This window comes from Neoarius graeffei, chromosome 12, assembly GCF_027579695.1.
Source record: "Neoarius graeffei isolate fNeoGra1 chromosome 12, fNeoGra1.pri, whole genome shotgun sequence".
Lineage (NCBI taxonomy): Eukaryota > Metazoa > Chordata > Actinopteri > Siluriformes > Ariidae > Neoarius > Neoarius graeffei.
Window position 1 is genome coordinate 49,175,359 of NC_083580.1, and position 23,885 is coordinate 49,199,243.

At 48.6% G+C, this 23,885-nt stretch overlaps 1 protein-coding gene across 1 annotated transcript in view; it reads right to left on the minus strand.

Moving 5' to 3' along the window:
- The window catches only part of slc45a2 (solute carrier family 45 member 2), a 128,234-nt gene that overhangs the window by 93,897 nt on the left and 10,452 nt on the right, over positions 1-23,885 (minus strand). Inside the window, exon 2 of the mRNA XM_060935067.1 lies at positions 6,816-6,992. Within this exon, the coding sequence (XP_060791050.1) occupies positions 6,816-6,992 (177 nt within the window). The remainder of the gene's footprint in view (positions 1-6,815; positions 6,993-23,885) is intronic.

Genomic DNA, 23,885 nt, shown 5'->3' on the forward strand with positions numbered 1-23,885 from the left:
ATTTTAATTTTAATTTAAGCGAAGATCCAAACTTTTTTCTATATTGACGTCGAGCATAGAGGAGCATGTCATTCTGCTTTCGGTTTCGGCAGCATGGATGCGCTTTCCATGAAAGAAGGCACTGATGTGTCTGCCATTGATAAAGGTGTAAAATACAAGTGGAGGTGGGCTTGGCTGTATGAAATAGGTGAAAACGGAAAGCCATTTAGTTCATGGTGCAAAAAACTAAACATTCCAGGCGCTTGCATTTGTGTGGTTTGCCACAAAAAAATAATATACGGAAGCAATGGAAAGAAAGTGCAATAAATTGAATATATTAATCCATTAATTAATTGATAATAAAGTTATCAGTTCTAAGTTAACCATTCTCAGAATTTCATCGAAATCCACCCATAACCCCCCGTAGAATTTCATCGAAATCCACCCCCCGTAAATTTTCAGTCAAATAATTTTTTTTTTGCTTTAATCCATGCGTTCTGGCAAAGTCCCCTTCTGAGAACGGCCTATTTATACACAGCAGAGCAGACCAGGAAGTGAATGCCGGCAAGATGGAAGTCCCGTCCCGGATCTGGATTGCTCTGAGCTGGGAGATGATAAATCTCCAGAGTGGACGTCCAGGGCGGATCATGACACAATCAAGAACCCCACCACTCATTTTCATGTCCATGGAAGAAACAGCCACAATTTCAGTGAAGAAGTGACAGTGTGATAGTCAAAACTTGAATTGAGATTTTCACAATTCTATGAAAATGAAGTATTATGCCGTAAAGCGACAAAACCAAACTATTGGCCTGAACCTGTCACATAACCTGTCACATACAGCCATTCATAAAAATAAAGCTTTGGAGAAATGAAACAGAGAGAAACAGATTGTATGTGATATGGTTTGTACGGAATCATTCACAATGAAATGGTGCTGTAAGAGTGCTCAGGTCCAGTCCTGCCTAGTCATGTGCTGGGATCATGGGTTGAAGCTGAGAACAATAGCAGTAGCACATGACTAAACCGCTTTACTGCAGCTCATGTGTGTGTGTGTGTGTGTGTGTGTGTGTGTGTGTGTGAGAGAGAGAGAGAGATAAATACACGTGTTTACCAGTGTGTAAATGTGCTACTGATCAATTATCTTTAACCTCATGCACAGGATGAGATTGTAAAGGAAAAGAAAATGTAGATACCGATGTGCAGCCTGGCAGAAACCTTCAGTTTCTCCAAAAGAGAAACTGCACACAAGCAAATGAAAATACACAGTGCAAATTTTTTGTTTGTTTTTTGGGTTTTTTTTAATTATGTCTATAAAAATCAGATTTAATCAGAAGGTTTTCTAATAATGATGAATGCAAGGCCCAGAAATATGTTGATTTTCATATTTCACATTCCCTGTGTCTCAGTATGATTTCAAGACACACCACTGTCAGCAGTGATGCGCTATCTGATCCAGGCTGCTTCTCTCTTACCCTTCACTTTTCAACAACTTCTTTGTACATAAGATGGCATCTCAAGAGCAAGCTGGTGAAAACTTTCTGAAATTATGCTTCTGTAGAGAAAAGCCGATCTACAGACTTCAGTCAGGCAAATGAACATCAAGAGTCTGTAGATCAGCATGAGTTTCCTGTTTACTGACTCGTCTTTGCCAAATGTCTAACATCTTTCTAAAATTGCATGATATGAGTGAGTTTTCACACATGCACACATGCATTCTCATGCATAAGGATATGTAAATAAGTCATTATTTTCTTTCATTTTCACTATTTATGAGCACATTTTTGAGACTCTTGTGTAAATTTATGTTCTAAGTTGGTGCAGGTGTGTGTCCCTGAGAAACCTGAGCTGAAGACCCAAGCACGAACTCCAACTCATAAACGAAGCTGCAGGTTCAGAGTTTCAGAAAAATCATATGGATTTTCTTTAATCTCTTAGCTGATGACATTCTTATGCCTCAATATCAGACTGTTGGCTTTACACTGCTCTTCAGAGAGCACTTCAGCAGAAAATATGAGTCAGTAAGATGACCACTGGCACTTTGTGTACTGAGTGGGAAAACATGGATGAGGCTGCTGCAGCAGAGTTCAGCAATTTCACACAAATCAGTACTGAATAATAATAATAATAATAATAATAATAATCAGTTCAATTTTTACTGTGCCTTTCTCACACCCAAGGTCACTTTACAATTAGGGGAGGAAAAAAAAGTCCACCAAAAGAGGGTCAGGATGTAATTCCAATGGCGTAGCTACCACAGTCCCACCAGAAGGTGCATGAAGATAAATCCCACACCGTAAGTGTCACAAATCTGCTAAAAAATCTGCAAACACAATGTCTGGCTCATATTTACAGATAAGCAATAAACTTGTTCATGTTACTGTACAACCCCGATTCCAAAAAAGTTGGGACAAAGTACAAATTGTAAATAAAAACGGAATGCAATGACGTGGAAGTTTCAAAATTCCATATTTTATTCAGAATAGAACATAGATGACATATCAAATATTTAAAGTGAGAAAATGTATCATTTAAAGAGAAAAATTAGGTGATTTTAACAGCGCTCGAAACTAACGGTGTCCCGACGTCCCGGGGACCATAAAAAATGTCATCGGGACACAAAATTATCATATCTGGGACAATCCCGGGACAATGGAAAGCTCAGGCTGCACTCTGTGAATGAATGATTTGCCTTGAGGCGACAAGCCTGCGTCTCTCTGAGGCCAAGTTTACATTAGACCGTATCTGTCTCGATTTCTTCGCGGATGCACTGTCCGTTTACATTAAAACGCCGGGAAACGGGAATCCGCCAGCGTCCACGTATTCAATCCAGATCGTGTCTGATCCGGTGCTGTGTAAACATTGAGATACGCGGATACGCTGTGCTGAGCTCTAGCTGGCGTCGTCATTGGACAACGTCACTGTGACATCCACCTTCCTGATTCGCTGGCGTTGGTCATGTGACACGACTGCTGAAAAACGGCGCGGACTTCCGCCTTGTATCACCTTTCATTAAAGAGTATAAAAGTATGAAAATACTGCAAATACTGATGCAAATACTGCCCATTGTGTAGTTATGATTGTCTTTAGGCTTGCCATCCTTCCACTTGCAAGTGGTAAGTGATATGCGCTGGGATCACACACACAGCGGCTCAGTCCCGAATCACAGCTTATGCACTTCACTCGCGCGCTCTGTGAGCTGCGCAGGGCCGGAGTGCGCACCCTCCAGAGGGCACTCGCTGTTCAGGGCGGAGTGATTCGGAGCGCAGGATGCCTGCGGAGCCGAGCGTATCCGTGTATTGGTGTTGCTGTGTGCAGGCGAATCGTGTATTGGTGTTGCTGTGTGCACACTAATCGTTTTAAAAACGTTAATCTGATGATCCGCTGATACGGTCTAATGTAAACCCCACCTGAGAGGGAGCAGCCCCTCCCTCCTGTGTGTGTGTATGTATGTGTGTGAGAGAGCAAGCAGCCCCTCCCCCACCCACGCGCTGCGCTGAGAGACACAGAAAGGGCAGTAATTGCTCAGAGTGCTCCCTCCAAACAACAGGGATTTACACGAAAACGGAAGAATATATTCACAAAATTCTTTCACAATGAGTGCCACAAGGCTCTCCTGAACACGGTGATGTAATTTTTTTTGTCTGTAGTGTAAAAATTGAGGTCACTAGAGCGAGTTAAAAACGAGTTTTTGCATGAGAAGGCTGAAAGTGAGGAGAGGACAGGCGCTCAGCCCCACAGACTGCCATTATAAACGTGGCTGCGCTGTGACTGCAAAATCAGAAAAGTCACTGTAAATAATGTAAATGATTTCTATGACTAAAGGTTACAATAAAAAAAACTTGCATTACATTGCTTTGTTTGCACTTATATGATATGACACTTTTATCCAAAGTGACTTTCCAGTTTTTTACAGTGTTTTAAATTTCATGACAACACATCTCAAAGTTGGGACAAGGCCATGTTTACCACTGTGAGACATCCCCTTTTCTCTTTACAACAGTCTGTAAACGTCTGGGGACTGAGGAGACAAGTTGCTCAAGTTTAGGGATAGGAACGTTAACCCATTCTTGTCTAATGTAGGATTCTAGTTGCTCAACTGTCTTAGGTCTTTTTTGTCGTATCTTCCGTTTTATGATGCGCCAAATGTTTTCTATGGGTGAAAGATCTGGACTGCAGGCTGTCCAGTTCAGTACCCGGACCCTTCTTCTACGCAGCCATGATGCTGTAATTGATGCAGTATGTGGTTTGGCATTGTCATGTTGGAAAATGCAAGGTCTTCCCTGAAAGAGACGTCGTCTGGATGGGAGCATATGTTGCTCTAGAACCTGGATATACCTTTCAGCATTGATGGTGTCTTTCCAGATGTGTAAGCTGCCCATGCCACACGCACTAATGCAACCCCATACCATCAGAGATGCAGGCTTCTGAACTGAGCGCTGATAACAACTTGGGTCGTCCTTCTCCTCTTTAGTCTGAATGACACGGCGTCCCTGATTTCCATAAAGAACTTCAAATTTTGATTCGTCTGACCACAGAACAGTTGTCCACTTTGCCACAGTCCATTTTAAATGAGCCTTGGCCCAAAGAAGACGTCTGCGCTTCTGGATCATGTTTAGATACAGCTTCTTCTTTGAACTATAGAGTTTTAGCTGGCAACGGTGGATGGCACAGTGAATTGTGTTCACAGGTAATGTTCTCTGGAAATATTCCTGAGCCCATTTTGTGATTTCCAATACAGAAGCATGCCTGTATGTGATGCAGTGCCGTCTAAGGGCCCAAAGATCATGGGCACCCAGTATGGCTTTCCGGCCTTGACCCTTACGCACAGAGATTCTTCCAGATTCTCTGAATCTTTTGATGATATTATGCACTATAGATGATGATATGTTCAAACTCTTTGCAATTTTACACTGTCGAACTCCTTTCTGATATTGCTCCACTATTTGTCGGTGCAGAATTAGGGGGATTGGTGATCCTCTTCCCATCTTTACTTCTGAGAGCCGCTGCCACTCTAAGATGCTCTTTTTATACCCGGTCATGTTAATGACCTATTGCCAATTGACCTAATGAGTTGCAATTTGGTCCTCCAGCTGTTCCTTTTTTGTATCTTTAACTTTTCCAGCCTCTTATTGCCCCGTCCCAGCTTTTTTGAGATGTGTTGCTGTCATGAAATTTCAAATGAGCCAATATTTGGCATGAAATTTCAAAATGTCTCACTTTCGACATTTGATATGTTATCTATGTTCTATTGTGAATACAATGTCAGTTTTTGAGATTTGTAAATTATTGCATTCTGTTTTTATTTACAATTTGTACTTTGTCCCAACTTTTTTGGAATCAGGGTTGTATATGTTGCATCATGTTTTCTGTCTGAAATGTTTGGAAATTCTGTGTGTCAGGTTAAAAATAATAAAATGGAAATAATGTAATTAAACAAGTTACTTATTAACAGTATGATAATTGCAATTTGTTATAATCATGAATCAGCTACTTAAGTTCAAATGTCATGTTAGTATTTATGTAGGGAAAGTTATTTGCATTTAGAGTTGGGTTGCACAGTTGGTTAATTTATTTTCTGGATGGCACATTCAGACATAAAGGTTAAAATCACCTGTGTGTAGTTCACACCTTCAAGATTGCTGGAGTTTTCATGAGAAGAAGCATGATACTGGGACACCATCTTTAAATGCAAGCTGAACTGAATAACTGGACTGAAGAAACAGATCATTGGTTTCTTTCTTTTTTTTTTCATTTTAAATTTACCAAGTTGAACTTAATGTCAATGGCATCAATGGGAATGCCTTTACCACAAGGCAAAGTCCTTCTTGTTATGAATTTGGATGTTTCAAATACCTTTAATATATACTTCAAACAGGGAGGAAGCTATTGAAGAAAAATTATTTCAGACATTTGACTTTGTTGTGGGGCGGCACGGTGGTGTAGTGGTTAGCGCTGTCGCCTCACAGCAAGAAGGTCCTGGGTTCGAGCCCCGGGGCCGGCGAGGGCCTTTCTGTGCGGAGTTTGCATGTTGTCCGCGTGGGTTTCCTCCAGGTGCTCCGGTTTCCCCCACAGTCCAAAGACATGCAGGTTAGGTTAACTGGTGACTCTAAATTGACCGTAGGTGTGAATGTGAGTGTGAATGGTTGTCTGTGTCTATGTGTCAGCCCTGTGATGACCTGGCGACTTGTCCAGGGTGTACCCCGCCTTTCGCCCATAGTCAGCTGGGATAGGCTCCAGCTTGCCTGCGACCCTGTAGAAGGATAAAGCGGCTAGAGATAATGAGATGAGATGAGACTTTGTTGTGACCTGGTCCCTGTTTGGATCAATTCTAAAACCTAACCGATTCATTGTCTGGTTACAATAATACTACTGTAAAAATCCTACAAACATTCAACTACTTGTTCTTGACACATCATGCTAACAAGTATCTCAGACAGAGGGACAAAAAGACAAGTGTATAGACAGACTGATAGCAAAAAATCTTAAACAGTCAGGGCCTTGAGTTCCTAAGCATGAATCTGTAAGACAACAGGATATAACATGAGAAAATGGCAAGTATTTGAAAAGAAATTTCATCTTCTATGCTTACAGCTCACTTTATGTGTTAAATTAATGAATTATTTTATGTGGTATGAACATACTGTCTCCTCTCAGCAAAAGAAAAAATATTTTTGTTGACTGTAAAGGGATGATACTAATAAGTAATTGTGTTATATGTTTTTGTATTTAATATTGGCCTCAAACAGCATTCATTACTTGTTTTTGAGTGTACTTACAGCAATATGCTGAAACACGCAAGATTAAAATGGGTGTCTTCAAACATCTCCACTTACCAGTAAGCAGGGCGTGGTAGTGCAGGCCTCTTTCCTTGTCCTGGTAGGAGCACACATCAAACAGGTAGGCCTTCACTGGCCCATCTATGAAATCTGCTGCAAAGTCAAACATAACCACTCCAAACATGACCACCACGATGGACCAGGTTCTCTTCCAACCCATGTGCTTCACCAGCACTGAAACATGGAACAGAGAAAACATGGCTTCACTTAATAATAATAATAATAATGATAATGCATGCATGTGTAAATCTTGATCTAGGACTCAATGTCCATCCAAACTACACTTTCCAAGCTTTAGTATTCTAAGTATGGGCACTGTGTGAGACGGCTACCTCTCCAGTAGCTCTGTAGTTTTTAGCTCTTTAAACCTCTTTTTTTCCACCTTTTTTTACTTTTCTGCTCTTCTTATGAAGACATAGTGTGTTTTACTATATAACATGGATATATTTAACTTTAACACACAACCAGGAGCCAGTTTTCTCTCTTATTCAAGAGAGGAGCTGCTGGCCCTGAAAACAATGGGACAAGCTGGGATACGACACCCCATCCTGGCCGAGCTGAGGAGGAAACCCAGGGACTGCAAAGCTAGAGTTAAGCTAAAGGCTAGGCTAGCAGACAACCGGTGGCACTACAAACCATCCATTCCCTCTGTTATCATGGGGAATGTGAACTCGCTGCCGAATAAAGTCGACGAGCTTTCCACTCTGAACGACCAGCGGATTTACCAGGAGAGCAGCTTATTTATCTTTACGGAGACATGGCTAACACACCTTGTACCGGATGCTAACGTGGACCTGCGGGGATTCACTGCTGTGAGAGCTGACAGAGACACTAACACATGAGGAAAAAGCAAAGGTGGGGGACTCATCATTTATGTTAACAACCGCTGGTGTAACCTGGGACATATCTCTATAAAGACAGTTTTATGTTGCCCAGACTTGGAGCTGCTAGCCGTTAGCCTGTGGCCATATTATCTGCAGAGGGAGTTCAGTCACGTGATCACCATCTGTGTTTACATCCCTCCAAGGGCAGATTCAGCCGCTGTATGTGAGAGGATTCACTCTGTCACAGCAAGGCTGCAGACACAGCACCCTGAGGCATTTATCATCATTTCTGGGGACTTTAATCATGCTACGTTGGACTCTACTTTGGCTGCTTTTTACCAGGCTGTGGATTGTCCAACAAGAAACAACAGGACAATTGACTTGCTGTATGCTAATGTGAGGGATGCATACAGAGTCACACCCCTCCCCCCACTAGGGAAGTCTGACCACAACCTGGTTCTTCTACAGCTGAAGTACACCCTCCTGGTTCAAAGGCAGCCTGCAACAACTAGCTCCATCAGGAGGTGGTCCCCTGAAATGGAAGATGCCCTCAGGGACTGTTATGACATCACAGACTGGGATGTGCTGCTTAGCCCACACTGTGAGGACATAGAGGGGCTGACACACTGTCTGACGGATTACCTCAACTTCTGTGCAGACGTGGTCTCCCCCGCTAAGACTGTACGGTGTTACCCTAATAACAAGCTATGGGTAACACAGGAAGTCAAAGCTGTCCTCAACAGGAAGAAGGCTGCCTTCAGGAGCAGGGATAGGGAGGCAATGAAGGCAGCATAGCAGGAGGTAAAACGCTGTGTGAGGGAAGCTAAGCACAGCTACAGGAGAAAGGTGGAGCAGAAGCTGAAGGAGAACAGCATGAGGGAGGTCTGGGAAGGTGTGAAAACCATCACAGGCCACAATACAAAGACCAGAGTCATTGAGGGGACAGTGGAGAGGGCGAATGAGTTGAATGACTTTTTCAATCGGTTCAACCAGCCCATGTCCCCCCTACCCTCTCCCTCACTGCAACCATCTCTCCTTCTTCCCTCAACACACCTCCCCCCAGTCATCACAGCAGCCCCCTCCTCCCCCACCTCAACACAGACTCCTCCATGCATTACTGCAGACCAGGTCAGAGGTCAACTGAAGAGGAAGCTTCACCCCAGGAAAGCAGCAGGCCCGGACAAGGTGTGTCCCCGACTACTGAAGACCTGTGCTGCTGAACTGGGTGAACCACTCCAACGCATCTTCAACCTTAGCCTGCAGCTGGGGAGAGTGCCCACCCTCTGGAAGACATCATGTATCGTTCCAGTTCCCAAAAAGAATCGGCCCACCGAGCTGAACGACTTCCGACCGGTGGCACTCACTTCACATCTGACAGAATGCTCCTTCCCAAGTGCAGGACAAACAGACTTAAAAACTCCTTTGCCCTCACGCCATCAGACTGTACAACTCCTCTCTGGGGGGGAGGAGGGGTAACAGGAGGACAGAGGATGGGAAGGAGCAGTAGCCTAGCCTAACAATAAGCAATACCGGACAATGTGCAATATAAAGTGCAATATCTCTCCTGCCGCCGCCCCCTTCCCCCCACCTCCCCCCTTCCCCTTCCTCTCTTCCCCATATCTTATTCTTTTTATATTTGTATATGTAAATACTTAATTTCTTTTAATTTATCTAGAAGTTTTCTCTATTTCTTTTCTCTGTTTATCTGTAATGATGTTGCTGGAATCTTAATTTCCCTGAGGGAACCTGCCCAAAGGGATCAATAAAGTTTAATCTAATCTAATCTAATCTAACTACACTCTAAAAATGCAATTGGATCTACTTTATATTATAATTTCCATGGATTTTTTCTTTTTTTTCTTTTGCAATCTAGTATGCTTGCTAAGTAGCCAGCCATAGAGGTTGTTTATTTGTGGGCTAAATATGTAACAAGATGCTAGATAGAATAGGCAAATACTGTATGTACAATATAAGCATGACAAAACTTTTTTTAACCATATTGTTATTGCAGTATCAAAAAATTTATACGGACTGTTGATTTATAGTCATTTACAGTACTTTCCTGCAATGAGAGTTTGAGTATCAAGTGTGCAAGTATGAAGCTTGCATGACAAACAAAGGTTATATTTATTAACTGTCAGTAGCAGTACTGAAACCAACAGCGCTAACCAGACTACAAACATGGCCGCGCAACACTACAACAACCAAGATTCACAGTGCCCCCTGTCACCAGAGTATTGAACTCAGCTGTTGCTCATTTGGTTAATCACTACCATGCTACTTAAACCCCTCTCAGACACTGCTTCATTGCAAAGTATTGTTCTGTATTCCCAGTCTATACCAAGCCTTTGTTATCTCTGCCTGGTTTCATGGGTGTAGCAAGCGTTCTATGTGGGTGGAGCACAGAAGCACGGCAGGCCAGTACTGAGTTCTCAACAACTCTTTTATTGTCAGCTTTTCAGCTTCTACACATTTACTCATACATATACACATATGCCACACACACACGTTTTCTGGTCAGGAGAGAGCCCGCTCTGCTCTCGCTCTCTTCCTCAAATAGGGCGCGGCTCCTGGGAAGACACACAAACAGGTTAATTCACCTCAGGTGTAGTGATTCTGCCACTTACCTTCCCTGACTCCGCCCTCCAGTCACAGACTGATGCTTGACCACGCCCCCACTGCCACATACCCCCACCGCCCGACTCAGGCCGGGCAGCTGTCCGGCCTGCAGCCAACTCCCCCCCCCCCCCCGACGGAAGAGGAAGTCCGCCACGACCATCTGCGCCCCCGGCCTGTGGACCACCTTGAAGTTAAAGGGTTGGAGTGCCAGATATCAACGGGTGATCCGCGCGTTGGCATCCTTCATGCGGTGGAGCCACTGGAGGGGCGTGTGGTCTGAACAGAGGGTGAAAGGGAATCCCAGCAGGTAGTAACGGAGGGCGAGGACCGCCCACTTGATGGCCAGGCACTCCTTCTCTATGGTGCTGTAGCGCCCCTCATGCACTGACAGCTTACGACTTATGTACAGCACTGGGCGATCCTCCCCCTCCACCTCCTGGGACAAAACAGCCCCCAGCCCTCTGTCCGATGCATCTGTCTGCAATATAAAAGGGAGAGAAAAGTTGGGAGTGTAACAGTGGCCCCCCACACAGTGCAGCCTTTACCTCAGAAAAAGCCCACTGGCATTGCTCTGTCCACTGGACCGGACCTGGTGCCCGCTTTTTAGTGAAATCAGTCAGCGGGCTGGTGACTTCCGAATAATTAGGTATAAACCTACGATAATAGCCAGCCAGCTCCAGGAACTGTCTCACCCCCTTTTTGGTCTTGGGCCTCGGGCAGGCTGCAATCGCTGCAGTCTTGTTAATTTGGGGACGCACCTGCCCATTGCCCAAGTGGAAGCCCAGATACCGTACTTCCACCCGCCCAATCGCACACTTCTTCGGGTTGGCTGTGAGACCCGCCCGCCTCAGCGACCTAAGGACGGCCCTCCGGTGTTGTAGGTGCCGCGGCCAGTCATTACTATAAATAATGATGTCGTCAAGGTACGCGGCAGCATAGGTGGCGTGGGGGCGGAGGACCCTATCCATCAGCCACTGAAACGTAGCGGGCGCCCCAAACAGCCCAAAAGGAAGTGTGACAAACTAGTGTAAGCCGAACGGTGTGGAAAAGGCCATTTTTTCTCGGGATAATGGAGTCAAGGGGATCTGCCAATAACCCTTTGTCAAATCCAGTGTCGAGTAAAAGCGAGCCATGCCTAGTCGATCGAGCAACTCATCAGTACGAGGCATTGGGTCCGCGTCGAATTTAGACACCGCGTTGACTTTTCTATAGTCTACACAGAACTGGACCAACCCGTTGGCCTTGGGTACCAAGACCACCGGACTGCTCCAGTCACTGTGGGACTCCTCGACAATGCCCATTTCGAGCATGGTCTCGAGTTCTTCCCGAACCACCTTTTTCTTGTGTTTGGGCAATCTGTAAGGGCGGCTGCGCACTACCACCCCCGGGGGCGTCTCAATGCAGTGTTCTATGAGGTGGGTGCGGCCAGGCAGGGGCAAGAACACGTCAGAAAATTCTGTTTGCAACCGGGCGACCTCTGCGAGCTGGGTCGGTGAGAGGTGGGCTCCACAGGGGACCAGAGCAGTGGGTGATGCCAATTTTCCCTTTTGAACCTCTGGCCCCAGCTCCGCCTTCTTAGGAACCAACGACACCAGCGCCACGGGGACCTCCTCGCTCCGTTTTAACAGATTGAGGTGGTATACCTGTTATGCCCCACCCCTGTCCATTCGCCTCACCTCATAGTTGACGTCCCCGACTCGCCGTGTGACCTCAAAGGGTCCTTGCCACCTGGTGATTAATTTAGAGCTCGATGTGGGCAACAGTACGAGTACTTTATCTCCCAGTGCGAACTCCCTGAGGCACGTACCCTTGTTGTACAGGCGGGTTTGTCGTTCTTGGGCCTGCCGCAAATTCTCCTGGGTTAGGTGGGCGAGTGTGTGGAGTTTTGTGCGCAGGTCAATAACGTATTGGATTTCATTTTTACTTTGTGAAGGTCCCTCCTCCCAATTTTCCCGCAGCACATCTAGAATGCCGCGCGGCTTATGCCCATATAACAATTCAAACGGGGAGAACCCCGTGGAGGCTTGTGGGACCTCTCGCACTGAAAACAACAAGCATTCGAGCCACTTATCCCAATTACGTGCGTCCTCACTTACGAATTTTTTTATTATATTTTTGAGGGTGCGATTGAACCGTTCAACTAAAGCGTCCATTTGTGGGTGATACACGCTGGTGCGGATCGGCTTAATACCCAACAACCTATACAGTTCCTTTAGTGTACGTGACATAAACGTGGTGCCTTGGTCAGTCAGAATCTCTTTCGGGATTCCAACTCGGGAGATAACGCAGAAGAGCGCTTCCACAATACTGCGTGCTGAGATATTGCAAAGAGGCACTGCTTCCGGGTATCGCGTTGCATAGTCCACCAGAACTAATATAAAGCGGTACCCTCGTGCTGACCGATCTAATGGCCTGACGAGATCCATCCCAATTCTTTCGAACGGGGTCTCGATTAATGGTAGAGGGCGCAAAGGCGCTTTTGGAATGGCCGCTGGATTTACTAACTGGCATTCGCGGCACACCGTACACCACCTACGGACATCGCTGCGAATCCCTGGCCAATAGAACCGGGCCATTATTCGGGCTAGTGTTTTATCCTGCCCTAAGTGTCCAGCCATGGGATTAAAGTGAGCTGCCTGGAATACCAATTCCCAGCGGCTCTTTGGGATCAAAAGTTGGGTTATTTGTTCCTTAGTTTGAGTGTCCTGCGTCACTCGGTATAATCTATCCTTAATAATGGAGAAATAGGGGAAGGGTGGGGTGGCGTTTGGCTGGAGCGTTTGACCATTGATTACTCTCACTTGGTCAAACTCATGCCGCAGAGACTCGTCTCGCGACTGCTTTAACGGGAAATCCGCGAGGGATTCCCCGAGAGAGGGAGGAGGAGCCTGCTGCTCCTCACTCTGACGCGGAGCTGACGTAGACGGCTCTGTGAAAGCTGCTCCCACCAATGCCATTCCGGGACCTCCCCGCGCTAAACTATGACAGGACCCACTCTTCACTAAGTGCGTCATTAAATCCCGAAATCCCGGCCAATCAGTCCCCAAAATTATAGAGTGGGTAAGGCGAGGATTAATCGCCACCTGAACTCTAAATTTCTCCCCTCAAAACAGAATGTGGACCCACACTAAAGGATAGTTGTGAACATCCCCGTGCACACACAACACCTTCACCACTTGTGCTCCCCCCAGTGCCTCGTTTTGCACCAGGCTTTGGTGGATTGAGGTCTGATTACAGCCGGAATCCACCAAAGCCTGATACATATTCCCTTGGATACTCATCGGTATGCGATACGCTCCAGCCCAATCAAGGGCGGTTCCTGGCGCGTCGGGGATCCGGACCACCGCGCCTACCTCCATCGCCGAGCACTGATGCTGGAGGTGCCCCGGCTCCCCGTAGCGCCAGCACACCAGCCCCAGCTCTCTCCCTGCACCGGTGTTCCAGATATCACTCACCTGAGGGGGGGAAGACACAGACATGGAAGTAGGAAACGGTAGGACACCGCGGGTGTGGCGGGCCGGCTGGGGTGGAGCCAGCCCCCGCCTCCGCGGTGGGGGAATGGGGCGAGGGAGAGGAACAGAAGGGGAGAGAGAGGGGAGGGGAGAAGGGGAGACATGCTGTCCTGCCGTTGGAACGGCTGCCATCTGGTCCTTCGCCAGCTCAATGGCCTGATCCAGTGACACCGGGCGATGGCACTGGACCCACTGTGCGGTTCCCTCTGGAAGTCAAGCGATGAACTGCTCCAGCGCCACCCGAGTGATGATCTCCTTGGCGTCACGGTTGTCGGCCCTCAGCCACCGGCGGCAGGTGTCCCGGAGTTGCTGGCCAAACGCGAACGGCCAGCCGACCTACTCCAGGTGCAGCGCGTGGAAGCGCTGCCGCTGCTGCTCCGGAGTGCGACCCACCCGCTGGAGGACGGCCCTGTGGAGGTCCGCGTAGACCAGCCGGCTGTCGGCGGGGAGCTGTAGCGCGGCCAGCTGCGCCTCGCCCGTGAGCAGGGGGAGGAGGCGCGCCACGCGCTGTTCCACTGGCCAACCCCACGCCTCTGCTGCCTGCTCAAAGAGTGTGAGGAAGGCCTCGGGGTCGTCGTGCAGGCCCATCTTCGTCAGGGTGAGGTGGGAAGGGCCCGCGGCGGTGGAGATGGTGGACCCCACTGACGTGAGTAGGTGCCGGAACGCCCGGCGATCTCCCTGCTGCGCCAGCACCAGGGCCTCGAACCTTCGCTCCTGTTCTTCCCGGAGGGCGACCAGCGCCTGGTGCTGGCTCTGTTGGGCTGTGGCGAGGGCATGGACCAGGTCCTTGAAGGGGGAGGACTCCATGGGGCTGTTCTCTCCTGCGCTCTGCTCCCGGGTTTCGGCACCACTGTAGCAAGCGTTCTATGTGGGTGGAGCACAGAAGCACAGCAGGCCAGTACTGAGTTCTCAACAACTCTTTTATTGTCAGCTTTTCAGCTTCTACACGTTTACTCATACATATACATATACGCCACACACACACACACACACACGTGTTCTGGTTGGGAGAGAGCCCGCTCTGCTCTCACTCTCTTCCTTAAATAGGGTGCGGCTCCTGGGAAGACACACAAACAGGTTAATTCACCTCAGGTGTAGTGATTCTGCCACTTACCTTCCCTGACTCCGCCCTCCGGTCACAGACCGACGCTTGATCACGCCCCCACTGCCACAATGGGGTTTTTTTTGGACTAATGCTGTCCTTTCTATGTTTACTCTTCCTGTTTCTGTCTATGTCACTCTGTTTGCCGATCGACCAACCCTTGATTGCCTTCTGACTATGATTTCTGCTTCACAATTTGGCTCTGTACTGTCTGCTTGCTGCTTCTTCCTGCAATTACATCTGTAAGTGCCTGCAGCCTGACAGGATACTTTGCCTAAGTATGGATGTAGTGGAGGAAGCAAAACAAACCGTACTGAACACTCGGAGAAGGTTGTTAAGAGAACATCAACAGGTGCTTGCTGATCTCAACACGCGGATGACACAACTAGCAACTGTGATGTCTCAGGCCCTCCTTCCACACCCTGAGACAGCTTCAAGTGCCGTGCTACAGCTTCCTGTTCCTGAGAATTATGCTGGAGATACAACCGCCTGTAAGGAGTTTCTGCTCCAGTGCTCACTGTATTTCTCCACTATGCCCCGTCTTTCGGATGAACACAAGATCGCCAAATTTTTGTCCTCCTTCACTGGCAAGGCACTACAATAGGCTAGTGCTGTATGGAGCAAAGGAGGTGAATGCACGACTTCATATGAGCATTTTCTCAAGTGTTTCAAATGAGTATTTAATCATGAACCTGAGGGCATTGAAGTTGGAGAGAGTCTCCTCAATATGAAGCAAGGCTCTAGAAAGGTTGCAGAATACACCCTGGACTTTCAGACTCTTGCTGCAGCCAGTGGATGGAATGAACCAGCATTGAAGGCAGTTTTCCATCAGGGCCTCTGCCCTGAGATACTCAGTGAAATGGCATGTAGGGATGTTAACCTGACACTGGACTCCCTTATTGACCTAGCCATCTGGCTGGATCATTTACTTACCAGCTGACCCTCCATCAAGGAAACCTATGAGTCTGCTCAATGTACTGAAGAAAGTGCACCTATGGAAGTGTCTCACACTCACCTGAAAAGATCAGAGCGAGAAAGGAGGAAAGAGGGTCTCTGTTTCTACTGCAGGAGTTCAGCGCATAAGATAAATCAATGTCCCATCCATCCTGCATGCTCCAAGCCCATGGAACCCACTATCCAGGTGGTGAGTCCAGATTGAAAATTTAATGCACAGTCATTTAAAGTGCCTGTCTTGTTAAAGTTGGTTTCCTCCACACACGTCTTGTCAGCCTTCATAGACTCGGGAGCAGAGGGGAATTTCATCAATGACATGACTGTCCAGAAGTACGACCTACCCACAATCCCTCTGCAAAGTCCACTCAGCATCCAAACTATTGATGGATGACCCATAGGTGACAGCCGGGTAACCACCAGAACCACTCCCATTCTCATTCATGTGGGAACACTCCATTCTGTGCAAATTTCTCTCTACATACACTACCATTCAAAAGTTTGGGGTCACCCAGACAATTTTGTTTTCCATGAAAAGTCACACTTTTATTTACCACCATAAGTTGTAAAATGGGGTGGCACGGTGGTGTAGTGGTTAGCGCTGTCGCCTCACAGCAAGAAGGTCCGGGTTCAAGCCCCGTGGCCGGCGAGGGCCTTTCTGTGCGGAGTTTGCATGTTCTACCCGTGTCCACGTGGGTTTCCTCCGGGTGCTCCGGTTTCCCCCACAGTCCAAAGACATGCAGGTTAGGTTAACTGGTGACTCTAAATTGACCGTAGGTGTGAATGGTTGTCTGTGTCTATGTGTCAGCCCTGTGATGACCTGGCGACTTGTCCAGGGTGTACCCCGCCTTTCGCCCATAGTCAGCTGGGATAGGCTCCAGCTTGCCTGCGACCCTGTAGAACAGGATAAAGCAGCTAGAGATAATGAGATGAATGAGTTGTAAAATGAATAGAAAATATAGTCAAGACATTTTTCTGGCCATTTTGAGCATTTAATCAACCCCACAAATGTGATGCTCCAGAAACTCAATCTGCTCAAAGGAAGGTCAGTTTTATAGCTTCTCTAAAGAGCTAAACTGTTTTCACCTGTGCTAACATGATTATACAAGGGTTTTCTAATCATCCATTAGCCTTCTGAGGCAATGAGCAAACACATTGTACCATTAGAACACTGGAGTGATAGTTGCTGGAAATGGGTCTCTATACACCTATGTAGATATTGCATCAAAAACCAGACATTTGCAGCTAGAATAGTCATTTACCACATTAGCAATGTATAGAGTGTATTTCTGATTAGTTTAAAGTGATCTTCATTGAAAAGAACAATGCTTTTCTTTCAAAAATAAGGAACTTTCAAAGTGACCCCAAACTTTTGAAAGGTAGTGTAACCTCTACTGAACATCACGATATCATTCTGGGGTATCCTTGGCTACAACTTCATGACCCTTTGATCTCCTGGCATAACAAGGAAATTTTGCTGTGGTCACCCACTTGCTTCCAACACTGTCTTGCATGCCCACAACTAGGGATCATTTCCACATTGGTGGAGAGTCCCCAGCCAGACTCCATCAAGAACGTCCCTGAGTGTTACACTACCTTTCGATCGGTCTCTCATTGGAAAGGTTAGCAGCCAGGTAGAGGAGGGTTTGGAACTCCAGGATGGTCAAGTCACCTTCCTCACAAACACTGCTCAACGACCTCTTCAACACACGTACAGCTGCCTTCGCTGCCCCATTCCAATGCGGTGAGTCTGCTGGACAAAACTCCCACACCCAGTCAGTCCCAGCCACAACTGCTCTCCTCTGGACTTCCCTTTTCTCGATATCCACCAGGAAGCTGTAGCGATCCTCCAGCGCAGGTCTGGCCCCTACGAAGTTGGTGCTCTGGTCAGACCAGAGCTTTTTGGGATGACCCCTGAGGGCGGTAAATCACTGGTAAGTTTTGAGAAAGCCCTCAGTCGACAGGTCCTCAACCAAATCTGCATGGATCGCTATCGAGGCCATACAACTAAAGACCACGCCCCAGACCTTCTTCTTTGTGCGCCACCTCACAACATCCCTGACTGTGTATGGACTGAATAGGTCCAGTGTTGTGTACTCGAAAGGAGCTGCTGGCCTGGTGCGAACAGAAGGGAGATCGCTCATTACTTGAGAGCATAACTTGGCTCTGCACTTCCAACAATGCATACACGAGTCCACGACTTTGCAAGTGACTCTAGGGCCTTGCATCACCCAGGCTCTTTTCCTCATCCGAAGGAGGGTGCCGGCGATGCCTTCATGGTTGACACGGTGGGCTTCTTCGGCAAGGAGGGTGCTGATCCGCTCCTTGTAGGGGATCAGTGGAACCCCAGGTCCTTCCTTATCAACGGACTGGATCCGGCCATGGCACAACAAGAGACCTGTTGCCCTGTTCTTGTTCACAACCAGATGGTTGAGTGTCATCGTGGGGAAGGTCACACCTGTCTGGGCAGTGAGACATAAGTTCTTGAACGCCTCCTCTCACTCCTGGACTGTGAGTACTGCCTCCCACTGTTCCCGCTCGCTGGTTCGATTTCTGCCGAGTAACCAGGAGTACATGGCTCTGCGGATGTATCCCACAGCCCCACATAGCTTGGTTAGTGTAGCAAACCTCGAAAGATTTACCTGTCCTACAAGAGCCAAACCCCAAAATCTCTTCATACTGCAGGCACTAGATGCTGTTGATGAAGACCCTGTGGCAGTATCTGGCGAGGATTCCCTATTATCAACCATAGGAGGCCACATGATTGCCCCATCCTCGACCATGGCATCCACACCAGTAGGACCACCTGAAGCAAACAACTTCTTTGCCTGTGCCCTTGTAATGATGGCAGAGAAAGCTTTCCTTTGAAGCTTACTCACTGCTTCCCTGGTACCGGAGGCCACCTCTGCAGCGGACTTCATGGGCCACTCCTCCACCGCTCTGGTCAGGAACTCAGGACCTCTCTGCCACAAGGAGTCACCATCAAGCTGCTCAGGGGAACACCCTCTTGTGACACGATCGACCACGTTGTACTGACCAGGGACCCACCACCAATCTGTCACAGGTCCAGCCTTCTGGATCTCACCAACACGGTTAGTGAAGAAAGTTTGGAACCCATAACTTTCCCGCTGGATGGCTCCCAACACAGTCTGGCTGTCGATGAAGTGGTACCACCTACCCACTTCCAAACATCCATGCTTCAGTATGTAGCCCTTCAGCCAGGTGGCAAAGACAGCTCCACAGATCTCCGCTTTAACAGCGTCACCCTTCTGGTCAAGGGGGGTCAATTTAGCTTTTGACTCCACAAGCCGGGACACAACACCCCCTGAAGTCTCCCAGCGCAGGTAGAGAACCGCCCCATAAGAGCTCCCATCGGAAAATGTGATCCCCCAGGGTTTACCCAGCCAGCCGGAAGGTGTAATACTCCTGGGGAAAGTGATGGTGCTCAGCTGGGCATACTCTTTGAAGAACTCAATCGCCCTCCCATGCAGCTCACCAGACAGTGACTTGTCCCACGTATCCTTAGTCAAAGACCCGGCCTCTTGAAAGGCTCTCCTGACAAGAATGCTGCCCTTCTGCTTCAGGGGCATCGCCAGGCCAAGGGGGTCATAAAGCACGGCCACCTGACTCAGCAACACACGACGGGTAAGGGGATCTGGTGTCTTCTCTATGTCCTCCATGGTGAGGTCAAGCTCGGTGCACATCTTTTTCTTTCTTGCGGAGAAATTAACGGCCACCATGAGGAAAAGTTTGTCCTCCCCCACGTGGTAACCCACTCCCAGGGCCTTCTTGTCCTCATCGCATAACTGGTTGGGCAACATGATAGTCTCAGTTTTGGTGGGAACACCGCCTTGCCTCCCACTTTGGCCAGACCGCACCCACGGCTTAAGGTAAAACCCCCCGGTTTCAAGAATGGCCTCAACCCCCTGAAGGATCTCACTCAGTCTCTGGGGTCATTGTGGGACACCAGAATGTCGTCCACGTAGGCGTTGTCTACGATGACATGTCTTTCTTCCACTTTGTCGGTGAACTGTGGCAGATGGGCGGTCTCCCTCATGGCCACCTGGGCGATACAACCAGCCAGCTTATCATCCATGTTCACCCATACCACGGCGTAGTCCTCAATGTCATCTGCCGGAGAGTCTCTCCACAGGAAGTGATGGACATGCACCTCCTCATCCTCTAACCACACCGAGTTGTACATCTTGGACACATCTCCAACTGCCACATGCTCCCCCTCCCGGAAACAGAGCAGGACCGCCCGGATGGGGTTCAAGATGTCTGGGCCCTTCAGAAGGATGCCATTCAGGCTAACACCCCTGAATTCCCAACTGCTGTCCCAAACTAGTCTTACTGGAGTGGAGACAGAGTGTGGGTTGGGTGCTGTTAGGTGATTCACCCACCACACAGCTCCGTTCCAACGGTCCATTGCAGCCCTGGAAAGTTTGATTGCAGCCCCCCTGGCTACCATGTCATGCACCTGCCTCACATAAGCCTCATTCCACCTTGGATCCCTCTCAAGGCACTTTTCCGATTTCAGAAACGCCACCTTGACAGCTTCGCGGTTGTTTGGCAGGGTAGCAGGGTTCTCTTTCCAGGGGTACCGGGCATCCCAGTGGGGTTTGTCACTGTGGTTGTCACTTAACTTGAAGCTCAAACCTCCCCTGATGATCTCTAACTCTCGCTCGTCAGCGAGTGACCTCTCCTTCCCCCCAGGGGCGCACTTTCCACAATGACACCCACCACACTTAGGGTCACAGGCGGCCCCAATGCTGTCCCACTGCAACCACTTGACGATCTCAGCACTGCACGCAGCTGTGGTTCCGACTTCAACGCTGCTCTTTAGCTCGGGGCAGTAGTTATGGAGAACCTCGACTCTCCTGGACTCCGCCCTCATGGAGCATGCAAAGTGGGTCGATGAGTGGTGCACAGTCACCTCAATGTCCTCAAAAAGGTCCGGGTGCATGCCACTGATGGTCTTTCCGAGTGGACCATCCCACAACACCAGATCGCCACACCTCATCATCCACTGGGGGGCAAGACGACCTTCTCGGGTACTGATAAGTAACTCGACTTTCTCTGGGCAGGTCAGCTCCCCCGGTTTGACAACACCTGGGAAGAATTTCTCCAGGCGCTCCGAGTCCACTGCATGGTCCACTCTGGCGATCTCCTCTAGTCCATAGCAGAGAATCTCATGGAGCCGCCGTGTCCCCTTTTTCGTGGCTGCCTTTATGCTCACATGGTACTTCTTTGTCTCAACCCTCGCCTCCATACCACCTACACCATATACAACCAGTGTGATTGGCTCACCTGCCAATCCAAGCCTCTCTGCTGCTTGGTGAGTGATATAGTTAGTATCGGAGGCTAGATCGATTAGGGCTCTGACCCAGTCTCCTCTCTTGGTTGTTACCTCCACCAACATCATGAGGACCAGGTGCTCTTTCGGTCCACTCTTGTCTACCAACTCTTTGCCAGCACATACTGTTGAAGACGCCTTATTTGTGCAGGCCTTACGAACAGCCTCCAGCTGCTCCAGGGTTAGACCTAAACTTGCAAACACAGCCTCTTGTTCTTCGGTCGGACCACGGGGTTCTCTCCTCTTTTCCCCCTTGGTCTCCCCCCTAGCACTGACCTTTTTGGCAGGAGATTTGAGGCACAGGAAAAAGTGGTGATCTGGAGGGGTGTCACCTCTTCTACATTCGTCATTGCAACACAAAGTTTTTATTGCACGGACTGTCCCTCCCATGTAGATCCAGGCATTTGGGGCAGGCTTTGGTCTTTTTCACTTGAGCCCTCCGCTCTGCCGGGTTAGCCTTCTTAAATACCTTACAGTGGTATAAACGTCCAGTATGCCCCTCTTTGCCACACATACTGCAGAGATCTCACGATGATTCTCCTCTCGCCTCGCTTGCCATGGCCTTGGTAAATGAATGCCTCTCCAGTCTTCGGTCCCCCGGTCTTTCCTTCGGCTTTTCACGAGGACTCGGTTCACCTGCTCTGGCAGAGTTTGGACGTCTGGTGATCTGTAACTGCTCCAGTTGCACCAGAACCGTCTTCTGATCTCTCAGGAACTGCCATAGTTTGTCGAACCAGTTATGTGGGTTTACGTTGCTGGCTGCGTCGCACCGGTACAAAAGCCACCTTTCCTTCATGCTGTCCGGCAGCTTACTTTCAAGTGACCAGATCACCAACTGGTTGTTTATTGCATCCTCACAACCCAAGTCTATAAGGTCCAACAGCACCCTTTCCACTGCTTGGATCAACTGCAAAGCCTCTCTTGGTTGGTTGTTGCGGACCGCAGGTAAATCCTGTAGCTCCAGTACAATGTCGTCCGCTATTTGCGACATGTCCCCATAACAGTCCTCCAAAACCCGGAAGACCTCCTCTGCAGTATGGCAATGAGACAGCCTGGGTTCGCGTTTTACTGCATCAGCGATACTGTCCAGCAGGTGAAAGAGCCTACAGTCTGGGGAGCCTGTGGGTTCAGCTAACGCCTGAAGGGTCCCCCAGTTACTCTTCCATTGCCAATAGCTTCTCCTGTCCCCAGAGAACTTTGGTAGGCTTAGGGGTGCGAGCGCAATCCTGGGCCCGATTAACCCCTGAGAGGTGGCAGACATGCTCTGTCCTGGCCTAACACTATCCGGTAGCACAGCATGCGCTCCTCGCTGCTGCCGAGGTGTGCTAGAGAAGCTGGGGTCAAATGTTGGGTTCATGGACCACTGTGGTGGATGTCTCTGTGGCGGCGCTTGGGTAGACTCTGACGGGGGGCCCGTGCCTTGTGCCCCATCAAGACGGTCCACATTACCATCCAGTGCACTGCCAATCATAGCAGCGGTTGGGTTGGTGGTTGGGCCTGCACCTGCACCTTGCACCCCATCATCCTGTGCCGTGCCACTGTCTCCACCACCGGCCGAAGGCCCACTTGTTTTATCAGCGGAGGTCGTCCCTCTACCGCCTTGACCATCATCTCCGACGTCAATGCCCCCCTCGTCCTCTTCACTGCTTGCCAGGACACCAAGGTCGCCATGCGCTGACCTGTTGCTTCAGCACATGTAGTTAGTCAGTGCAACTATAGTCATTCTTCTCTTCTCCTTGTAGTCCTTGAGGCAAACCCGCATGTCATCTACCTCCTTGTCTGGGACGTAGCGGTCCCAGCCTCACACAAACTCCTCCAGTGCTTCTACTCTGCTCTCTAATTCTGTGTGCACCATATCATACTGCTCATGGGTCATGTGGCCCGACATGAGTGCTTCAGCTTGACCAAACGCTTCTTTGAGGTCCACCCTCAGACTGCCAAATTGACCCGATGCACAGCGGGACCACAATGTCCTTTTTACCTTCCTCTCTGTGTCTTGATACTTTGTGCGGCAATCATGTAGCCTTCTCCTCACATCAGCTACATCCATTTCATATCCACTTGCATCTCCCTCTTCCATAACAGCAATGTAATCAAAACTGCTATTACAGATCTCTTCATAACTGCCCTTGAGTGCCCTCAGTTCAAGTTTGAGGTCATGTTCATTTAAAAGGTCCATGTTAAAATCAATGGCATTTGCCCTCCTGTTAAAAGCCCCTTGTGCATAAGAACGCTTTTTCTTTAATTCTCCACAGTCCGCCATGCTTTTATTATCCTCTCTTTTTACTCTTTGTTTTGATGATGCACTTCCGGTCCCCGTACCGCTACCAAGATGGCGGCGACCCACTTCTGGTAGCTTAGCGGCTAGCTTAGCGGCTAGCTACCGTGCTAACAGCAAATTTGCGGCAATCGGCTTATCCTATGCCGTCACGCTAAACAGCCACAATAAAAGCCACTCAAGCACAGTCACAGACCAAGTGATACTCTTTGCTGAGGCTTGACTTGAGTCCGAGGCGTTGTCAATCGGCCGGGATGCTCCGCCAGGTCTCGTCTGCACGCTAGCCTCCTGTTGTTTGTTGTTGACATTGTCCGACCTCCGCTTCTCCGTCACGGGGCTGGCTTAGTGTTGATTACTGTATGGTTTTATTAAACTAACTACATTAATTTAATAACTCCCACCATAAAGGGTGTTCTTAACTGATG